The following is an 11,150-nucleotide window of genomic DNA, read 5'->3' as shown; positions in this document are numbered from 1 at the left end:
GGAGAGAGAGTTTTTGTTTTTCCACTTGTTCATGCATCCATTGGTTGCTTCCTGTATGTGTCCTGACCAGGGATCAAACCCGCAACCTTGGGGTATCGGCACAACACTCTAACCAACTGAGTTACCCAGCCCGGGCAAGGAAGGCTTCTCTGAGATATGGCCCTTGAGCTCAGAATTAAAGGATATGAAGAAACTATCCTTGCAAGAGAGAACCTACTAGGCAGAAGGAACTACAAATAACATGGCCTGGGGATGAACACAAGCTTGGTCTGGTGAAAAAACAGAAGAAAGGGAAGGGAAGGGAAGGGAAGGGAAGGGAAGGGAAGGGAAGGGAAGGGAAGGGAAGGGAAGGGAAGGGAAGGGAAGGGAAGGGAAGGGAAGAAAAGGGAAGGGAAGGGAAGGGAAGGGAAGGGAAGGGAAGGGAAGGGAAGGGAAGGGAAGGGAAGGGAAGGGAAAGGAAGGGAAGGAAGATGGAGGAAAGAAAGAAAAATGGAGGAAAGGAAGGAAAGAAGGGAAGGGAAGGGACGAGAAGGGAAGGGAAGGGAAGGGAAAGGAGGAAACGAAGGAAACTAAGGAAAGGAAGAAAGAAAGCCCATTGTGAATCAGAGAGTGAGCCGAAGAGAGAGTTTGAGGGTGAGGCTGGGAGAGGAGGGAGACAGGTGGGCAAGGCCAGATGATGGATGGACTCACAGGCCACAGTGAAGAGTTCCCATTTGGTTGTAATGGGCAGCCACTGGAGGATTTTAAAGCAGGAAAGTGACATGCTCTGATTTATGATTTTAAATGATCACTCAGGATCTACTGAATATCTTAGGAGACGTCCTTTAAATAAATACTAACATTAATACACCAAGAGTATGAAAGATGCCAACCGTTACAATTCAGATCCTAGAAAGTAAAAATCCAGTTTCACATTCAAGGTCAAGATCATCATGATACACATCTGTCCCTACCCACCCCACTCCCTAAAGAAATAACCACAGAGATGTCAGTGGTGTTTTTTTATCACGTGCACAGTCTGCTGAGAGCACCATTTGGTACAAGAACATTTCCACTCAAATCCCTACCAAAATAAAAAAAAATCACTCCATAGGCAACTATCAACCAAGATATCATTACAAGCATTTCTGCTTTCCACTGTGGCTTTTTACTTTAAGCTCTGGAAAACCATACTATGCCTGCAATTAAAAATTGCATTTTAAAAATCTAAATGAGAAATGGCTGATGTCCAGCAGGAAAAACTGAAAAACCAGACAGCACTGGCCCCTCGGGGATGTGATATGGACACGGCCAACCACCGTCCAGTGCTTTGCTGTTCATTACAGGCCCAGCTCCAGGGCACCAGGCTCCCGCTCAGCAATAACTTTTCTTTCTTCGCTTAAAGGGGAATTGGAAGAATAAGTGATTTCTACTGTCTGTCTCTATGGCAACTAGCACCCTAATTTCACCTCTTAGATGGCAATATACCTATTCACTGAATAGCTTTCAGTTCCCATTTTTATGATGAAAAATTGATTTCATGGGAAATGAGATATAGGCAATAAGCGAACTTTTCCTCCTGCAACCATGGAGCAGAGTTTATAAGAGGGCCCATCATTCATAACCAGAATACACTCTGTGGGGTATTTTCTTTTTCCATTACAGGATGTTTATCCCAAATGTTATCTACTTGTTTTTTTATTTTTTTATTTTTTTTAATATATTTTATTGATTTTTTACAGAGAGGAAAGGAGAGAGATAGAGAGTTAGAAACATCGATGAGAGAGAAACATCGATCAGCTGCCTCCTGCACATCTCCTACTGGGGATGTGCCCGCAACCCAGGTACATGCCCTTGACCGGAATCGAACCTGGGACCTTTCAGTCCGAAGGCTGACGCTCTATCCACTGAGCCAAACCGGTTTCGGCATACTTGTTTTTTTAATGGTTAAATACTAGTATTACTCTTTTCTTCCTTAACATTTCTTTTTATTCAAGTAGGAAAATTACTCAGGTTCATTGTAGAGAGTTAGGTAAATACAAAAATACATAGAGAAAAGCATACACAAGAAAATAAAATCCCTCTTATTTAAAACCACTAATAATATCCTGCTAGCATTTTAGGTGTGTAGACGTATAAATACAGTTAAAAGACTGTCAGGTATGTTTTTGGAGCCAGAGTTTGTCACAGAACAGAGATGCGTTCTCTACATCATCACGTGACTTTAATGGTTTCAACGGAGTGCATGGCATGGTTTACTATATTTTATTTAACCAACCCCTCTATGTTGACATTTTAAAAGATAAATATTTATGTACAAGTTTGTTGGCTTAGAGAATAATTCTCTGGAAAGGAAATATATAGATCAAACAGGATAAACATTTTAAATTCTCTTTCCAAATTGTTCTCCCTTAAATTATATCAACTTATCTTCCCACTAGCAGTAGATGGATGGCAGTATCTTAAATTTTCTTAACTTCCTTATCAGAGGTACTGTTTAAAAAAATAATGCCAATGTAATGGAGAGGGGAAGTATGTCACTACATTTCTTTAATATCTTTAATTTAAAAAGTATTTCAAGGTGAAAAGTTTTTACATTTCCATCATATTTCTGGGTAGAAGAGACACACGAATTGCCCGTTCACCTTTGAAACCAAGACTATTTGTTATCCCCTTTATTTCTCAGTAACAGAAAAGATGGACTTTCATTGAACATTTGGAAATAAAGACATTTTCCATCATCCTTTACATCTGAGTGTGTCTTTGTGTCAACTCCAGGCTCTATGCTATTTAAGAGAAATGTCCTCAAAGGAAAAGGATATGGCCTATAGTTCCTCTTTATCCTCCCTGTTAGTTGGAATGTAGATGCTATGGTTGGAGCTTCAGCAGCCATTTGGACCGTGAGGATGGGGTAGGGATGGTGGAACAGAAAGCCAGAGGAAGCCTAGGTTCCTGAGAACTTTGCCAAAGTGCCACCTTGGATGGCTGGTCTCCAGATTTTTTTAAATATATTTTATTGATTTTTTTTTTTTTTTTACAGAGAGGAAGGGAGAGGGATAGAAACATTGATGAGAGAGAAACATCGATCAGCTGCCTCCTGCACACCTCCTACTGGGGATGTACCCGCAACCAAGGTACATGCCCTTGACTGGAATCGAACCTGGGACCCTTGAGTCCGCAGGCCATCGCTCTATCCACTGAGCCAAACCGGTTAGGGCAGGTCTCCAGATTTTTATGTGAGAGAATAAAACTTCGTATTTTTAAGCCATAATTGGCTTGCATTTTAGCTTCATGAAGCTGAATTTGATCCTGACTAATGTAATATTTTCTTCCCCATATTTTTCCCTTATCAATTTTCAAGTACTCTTTCTATTTTAAGGATATTTATTTATCTGGCTTACACATTACAAATTTTTCTGATTTGTTATTTGCTACTTCATTTTTTATGGAAAAATATAGTTATTCTTAAGTTTAATTGCTATATAAATCCATTACACATTCAGGAAAATTAGAGAATAGTATTAGCTTAAAAATATAAATTCCTAAAAAATATGTTTTCTCAACCATCATAAGGCAGCACAGAGGAGCATTCATTAAGTTCACTCCCTATGGGAGAGCAATTAAATGGCTCTTTTGTCGGCTAATGTTATTTAGATGATGGGATATGGATGCTTTCGAGGACTTAATCAATAATTCATTCTTTGCTAAAAGAGATTTTCCATTTGCAGCCTGTGGAGCTCGGGGCTCAAAGCACAGCCTCGCCCGTCTGCCCGGGGCTTAGGGGAAGCCGAGTGGTTGGCCCTGCCTCCATCCCCAACTAGGGTTTCAAAGGCAACCACTCAGTGTCATTCATTAGAGTCCCTCAAAAACACCTCCTATGATTTCCCCCGCCACACACAGATCAGAACTACAGTCATCACTTCCTACCAGATCATAAGCAGCCAGCATCTTTTTCTGCACGTCTGGAATCGCCCCCAGCGGCTCCAGATAAGGAAAGCTGTCCTTCATCACAAGGGAGACGGAGGGAGTGTTGTCACTGGCGATGAGCCGCGAGGACAGAGTCAACAGGCACTGCTTCAGACTGGCAATGGGAGGAAGGCCACACAGCTCCTTCACAGACACGATGGCGTTCTGTGGGGAAGGAAACACGGAATCACACGCCTGACCACGTGACACATCACCCCAGCACATCTAGGTTCACACAGAAGTGCATTCATTAAAAGCACTCCCTTAAATGCACATGTAATTTAAAGTGAACTGGATTATAACCAACCAAAAACGTTGTGATATGCACCAAGGTAACCCAGAGCCAATTCACTGTTATACTTCATCTTCCTTCATTTCTAGCAACTGCCACAAATATGCACAAAGCAACTCAGATTATGCCCCAAGGCCACCCGGCGCTTTTCAACGCAGAGCCCTGGAATCGTCACACAAATTAGCACTGGCTGGTCATGAGTGTCTTACTTGATTTGTATCATGATGATCATTAAAACATGTCAGCAGCGGCACATTGGAGTGCATCTCCTTTGAGCTTTTCCCCTCGGGGTAGCAGGCTATTAAATACCGTCCTCTTTAGACTAACCATCAATGGTATTCCTCTGTCATCCCAGCAGAAAAGCACCTGGCAGAAGTGCGTGCTAACACACAGTTCATGAAGAACTGCATTTAAAAGCTCTGTTATGGGCTTTCAAAAATTCATTTAAAATCATAAGAATTATAATTATTCTGTTTTATTAATGGTGAACAGTACTGAACCTGTATGTGCCTCATGGATTTAGTGACAATGATGGTATTCATTTCTCTACTGATTAGGCTCCAAATAATCTGTAACCCCAAGGACTTTATGTTGAGATGATATAAGTTATCAATAATACTTGGAAAAACTTTATCCATAGCCAACTCTGCTTAATATGTGTTTTATTTTAATATATTTTTATTGATTTCAGAGAGGAAGGGGAGGCGGAAAGAGATAGAACATCAATGATGAGAGAGAATCATTGATCGGCTGCCTCTTGCAGGCCCCACACTGGGGATCAAGCCTGAAACCTGGGCATGTGCCCTGACCGGGAATCAAACCATGACCTCCTGATTCATAGGTGGAGCCTCAACCACTGAGCCATGCCAGCCGGGCCTTAATATGTATTTTAAATACATAATATATGCAATGTATATATTTCAAGAATTATATAGAAATATATAAAATCTACTACTAACATATGAAGTTAGATATAAAATTGAATTATAACTAATGTAATATAGGGATGTATATTAGTTATATAATTATGTCAGAAAGTCAGTAGAGCCTATTTTTAAATAATCCTTATAATCTAAGTATTTGTGTGATTTACATACCATATTATTTTTTTGGCATTTTGGCTATTTAAAATTGTTTTAAGCCTATCCTAGAACTTCTTTGTGAAATAATGTAAAAGTAATCTTTTCACCAACTGATGGGATGGAGTTTGATATCACATGACTAACAACTATGAATGGTCATGGATATTCATAGCAGGCAATTCTGGATTTAAAGCCGAACATTGCAATTTATTCACTGTAATATCTGGACAATTACTTAACCACTTCAAGCTGGATTTCTATTTTGAAAGTAGGGTTTTTGGGGAGAGTTACTAGTAAACTGTTAGCTAGAGGGGCATATAAAGTACCCTGAAGAACATGCCTCTCCTGTTTCCTCTCCTGCATACACCGCTGCCGCTTCCGCAAACCCACACGTCGTGGGAACTTCGTGAGGACTTGGTATCAGATGGCTGCACAGTGAATAAGTATATTCAATAATACTGAAGAAAGAAGCCTACAGCCATCTCTGGTTACAAACATTAATGAAAGGAAGGAAACTAACACTGGATTTCTATATGCTGAGACTGGGCCATTAACACACACTCTCATCTAATTCTCTTAATAATCCTGTGATGTACATATTACCATTTTTCTTACCTTATGTGAAGAAAAGTGATGATGAGAAACCTAAAATAATTTGCTCAAGATCACAAGGGGATAAAGTTTAATCAAAAATCTTTTAGTATATCCTTTCCATTAAACCACATTTTTAAGAGAAGACTAAATAGTTTTCAACAAGTTCATTTTTGTTTGTTTAGTTTTGCTTGCTCTTGTGGGGAGTAATTTATTATTGCTGTACATTTAAACAACAAAATCTAATGGGCATTACACTCATTTTATATGACTTCAAATTACCTTCTATGTTCATATCGGCAAATATTTTATATATACAGTTGTAATGATTATGCATGTGTTTGTATGTATATATATTTTATATATAATATTTTCTATTCTTTTCACATTTCATATACACATTCCCATCAATCAGTTTAGTTATATACTGGGGATATTTAATAGATTTGCAGCATTTTTCTACAGTGATACTCTGATAACTAGCTTAGTGCAGGCCAAAGTTAACATAGCATTACTATTAGAAACATAAAATAGATCTGCTTTATCACAGGCAAAACGGAACTTAATTCAGTGGTATTGGGTACATTCCACCTTCCTGATCATTATTTGAGGAATCAGATCATTACCAAATCACAGTGTTCACTGGTAAGAGTGGGGTCAAAGTAAGCAGGGGTCAGGGAGGCAAGCAGGGATTTCTCCTACCTGCATGTTTTCTCTCATATCTATGGCTTCTCGTAAGGGATGCACTGCTATTTTAAAGATGTCATCTATGGGTTTGAGACCGACGTTCCTGAGCATGGTGTACTCTCGAACTTTCTTCCCCATCCTCACGGAGAGGCTGCGCTTCTGCGCCTTGCCCCCGCCGCTGCGGTTCGTTATTGCTATGTGGACAAAGAGGGTCACGTGCTCCATGATGTCCCCCACGAAGGAGCGCAGGGGGACGTGCCGGTAGCCGGGCTGCAGACACTCGAAGGGAATGGTGTACTGCCCGATGAACTCATCCCCAATGTAGTCGTCATCCAGAACCACGAAACGGATCATGGCCAGCTCGGGGAGGTTCACCTGAAACTCAAACGTTTCATCAAAAATGGGATTGTCACTGTTTTGCTGCACAGTTTTCGTTCTTTGCTCCGAGCAGTCCGCTGGAATGCCGTGTATCTCTATACACACATAGGGATCTAGGACATCCCCTTTGGCACACGCTCCCTTGGGCTTGGGGAAATTCTGGCCGCTGATGATCTTGATGTGAAGAGCAAGAGGAGACACCCCAGGGACAACGCCCTTCGTGTTCGCGCTGAAGTAAGACACTTCATCCCGCATGATGGACGGCCTCAGCACATAGCCGCAGCCTCCGTTCTGAAGGAACCAGCCCGTGTGGAGGTCCATCATTGGACCCGGCGTCTGAAAATTCATCGCCACAATCTGGCAGCCACAATTCCAGAAGTCCTGTGGGTTCAAGTTACTGGAGTCAATCCTCATGGCACTTGGATAGATTCTGGATAAGAACTTCTTATTGTAATTTACAAAATCCTCTGGGTATTCATTTGCAATTCGGCTGGCCTCTGATTCGCTAAACGAGCAAATCTCCCAGTAGTTTTGGCTTCTCATAGACAGCTCGAAATCCCTGTACTGAACAGATTGACAAATCGATACCAAGTCAGAGAGCTCCCTGCACAGCCAGATGTGTTTCTGCTCACCATTGTAATCTACCGACATCCTTCGAGATATTTCAGCTTCTTCATCTTCATCTGTTACCTCTCCTTCTGAAGCATCGGAGTCAGAAGGCAGTTTCTTTCCTTTCACGATGATCATCCTTTTTAATTTTTCGGGTGATGGGAGGTAGGCTTCTGACGGCGAAGGTGCTTCGGTATAGAGTTTAGTGCCAAAGACCTTTTTCATCTGCTGGGCCATCACCTTCTGCTGGGGGAGCGAGCAGTGGTTCCCCAAGCACAGAATGAGCGGGTACTCGGAAGCCACAAAGGCAAATTTGTTGATCACCTCTACGACACTTCGGAAGGACAGGTGTGTGCTCATGTTATTTCGGTTACAGAGGACTGGTTCACCGTCTGAACCATCACTCACATCGAGCTCAATGCTTCGACAGCCCATCTTCAAAGCTCGAACGTACCCGTTAATGTCAGCCGGCCCCCTGAACTGGTCCTCGATGAGATAGGTGTTGTGCGAGGCGCTGATGTAGTAGTGAGATAACGGCTGGGTCATATCCTGGGCAACCTTTTTTTGCTCCGGATCAAAAAGGTCACATTCTGGTGACAACAAATACTGGGTAAAGCCATCGATGGCAAGGAATCCTTTCTGCCGTCCCTCTTCAGAAAGCTCGTATCTCCGAATGATGTCCAAGCACATATCCTCAGTAATCTGGGTGACTCCTTGCTCGGCTTCTAAAAAGAGCATCAGGTCATTGGCGTCCAGGTACTCCTTGTTTTTCGAGATCTGTACAAGCAAGAAATACACTTCCGGCCTGGTGCAGAGTTCACAGAAAGCCTCACAAAACTCCTCCTCCGTCACGCGGGTGGTGAGCTTCTCCTTGCTCTTCTGGATTTCCTTGAACTTTAACCTGATCTTGGATTCCTTCAGGGTGGGGTTGAGTTGTTTTATCAACTCCACCGCGGTGTCTTCCAACATGATCCCATTCCCATCCACGTCTGCTGCCACAAACACCGTTTTCAGCCACATGAACCTGGGCGTGTTCTGGTTGCCCTCCATGAAATCGAGGGGCTGCTTGCTTCGAGAAACCAGGTACCGTAACCCCGACACCCAGATGTTTGCCACGTCTGCCGAGTGAGCCACCAGGTCCAGAGACTCGTAGTTTTCCCCGTGGAGAATGGAAAAGGCACAGTCCTCGCAGATCTGGTCGGCGAGGCCATTGTTCCTGAATGTTTCCGTGTTCTTGCCCAGCCTGATCTCTTTGACGGCCGAAATGTCGAGCTTGGCTTTCTCCGGGTCCTTCTTGGATGGCTCCCAGCGGAGAGCGAGGAGGTCGGTGTCCAGGGTGAAGAAGCGGTTGTAGATGCGCGAGTTGGGCCGCACCTTCTTGAGCTCGCAGCCGGCCTGCATGAAGCTGATGCAGTCGCTGGCGCTGCTGACCTTCTTCTCCGACGGCATGCTGCTGAAGGACACGGTCTTCTTCCGGCCGCCACCCTTCTGGTTCGCAGGATCCTGCAAAATAATTGGGAAATAATGAAGCCATGGCCTTTAGAAAACAGGGACCTTCAGCAACACTCTGTGGACTCCTCAGACTCCATTCAGATATGACGGTTGTTTGGACGGAGGCTGACCTAGAATGTTCCTCTCCGCTGTTTCAGAAAAGAAGGACTGCTGAGAAAATTGATGCTATTCGGTTCAGAAAAAATACTTATTTTTCAAATGCCTGTGTGTTCTTTGAAGTAAAATCAAGCACTATTAAGCTAACTGCAAATCACTCATTTGCTCATTAAAGCAATTTCGTAAGAAACTCTACATGTTGGCAATTTGACAACCTAGCTGAGTCCATGTAGGTGGGTGAAAGAAATAGAGCTGGATTTCTTTTTAAAGTTTTCCTTATTTGTACTTAGAAACCACTTAAGTTGTATACATAAAATGAGTTCAAATAAAAGATTTTAACCTTAACATATTTTACATTACAAAAAAGGCTTACACTATAGCTTAACTAAGGATTATTTTTTTCCTCAAACTATTTTGAAGAATATCAGGGTATTGAAAGTCAGATTGAGAGCTAACAGTGGACAATAACTCCCGCTTGAGTGAATTTTCAGACAGAGGTACACAATTGAAATGAACATTCTGAGAACTGTACCTGCATCTCAGTCTACTGCTATTTGTTAGGAGCTCCAGCTTAGAACCAAGCAGCTACATGACTAGCTCCATTAACCTGTAAGGTCCTTCCAATGGAAGTTAAGTCTCAAAGCCTTCTGCCATAGCTATCACAGGGAACACGTGCATCCTGCCTTTCCCCAGGCCTGTAAGTGTGCTTGGAACTTAAGTCTCTGAAACCCGGTCTCCTCAACCCATTTCACCCTTCCCTACACAGCATGCTCATTTCAACCATTCAGATGAGTGTATCTTATACAGGTCAATTCTTTCCTGTGGCTATTTCCCCCTTGGGTGTATCTAGGCCTTCTTACTGTCGTTCCTAAGTTATACGTCCAGTCCTCTGAATACTCTTCATTATGAGATGATGGACGTCATCTGAGTCCTAGACCGTCCACTGTGTCTATCACTCCCACTTCATTGGCACTGAGCATCTGACCGATGCCACTTAAAACAGGGTATTTCTTTATACGTTCCTCTGTTCAGACCATGAACTGAAGTTAATAACGCTCCCAACCACATCGTCAATTCAGATAATTCTCCCAGGAACAAACTTCGCAAAAGCACCTTCATGCATTTTATAGTGCCCAATTTTGTAAGCATATAAAGAGGAGAGTGCACAAGGAGCAAAAATAACTAGTCTCAATTGTCGTTATTCCACTCAGTAGCATGACCTTTGTAAGTCACTTAGCTTCCCTCTCTGAATCTTTATTTCTGCTTTAAGTAGGAATGGATAATCCTTCTCCACAATGGAGTGTTATTATGAGACTCAAGAGAGAAAATGCACATACATTCTTTGTAAACTGTAAGTGCTTCTAAGGTCATTCTTTTTGAAGGAAGAGGAACATTTGCTCATACATGTGGTCATTGGAGGACCATCAGTAGGCACAGACCAGGACATTGTAGATTATAAAAAAATTATTCATTCTGACCTCTGAGCATCTAAGACAAATGCTCAGTAATAAACTAAAAGTATTTTAAAACAGCCACATGGTCCTGAAAAGTGTAGCCAAAGTAGTCCAGGCTGCCTCCTTCACCGACATCCTTTACAACAGGTTAGACAGGGGTGGGCAAACTTTTTGAGTCGAGGGCCACAATGGGTTCTTAAACTGGACCGGAGGGCCGGAACAAAAGCATGGATGGAGTGTTTGTGTGAACTAATATAAATTCAAAGTAAACATCATTACATAAAAGGGTACAGTCTTTTTTTTTTTAGTTTTATTCATTTCAAACGGGCCAGATCCGGCCTGCGGGCCGTAGTTTGCCCACGGCTGGGTTAGAATCTCTTCACTAAGGCCTCATTTAATTGTGGTCTTGCCTGTAAGAACCTCCCTATCCAATGACTTGGGAAACGGCACAATTATTTACTAGTCCATTAACTACAACCTTGCCCGTGAAAAGGAAACAAATTT

General features: G+C 42.3%; 1 protein-coding gene across 1 annotated transcript in view; it reads right to left on the bottom strand.

The window, feature by feature from the left end:
• Positions 1-9,084, bottom strand: part of PLCL1 (phospholipase C like 1 (inactive)) — a 49,886-nt gene extending 40,802 nt beyond the window's left edge. The window contains exons 1-2 of the mRNA XM_023759895.1: positions 6,613-9,084; positions 3,907-4,110 (exon numbers count right to left, since the gene is read on the bottom strand). Coding sequence (XP_023615663.1) covers positions 3,907-4,110; positions 6,613-9,033 — 2,625 coding nt within the window. The 5' untranslated portion in view covers positions 9,034-9,084. The remainder of the gene's footprint in view (positions 1-3,906; positions 4,111-6,612) is intronic.
• Positions 9,085-11,150: the final 2,066 nt, after the last annotated feature.

The sequence above is a fragment of the Myotis lucifugus genome, unplaced genomic scaffold (assembly GCF_000147115.1).
Source record: "Myotis lucifugus unplaced genomic scaffold, Myoluc2.0 scaffold_3, whole genome shotgun sequence".
Taxonomy (NCBI): Eukaryota; Metazoa; Chordata; class Mammalia; order Chiroptera; family Vespertilionidae; genus Myotis; species Myotis lucifugus.
This window is presented reverse-complemented; position numbering and strand designations above follow the sequence as displayed.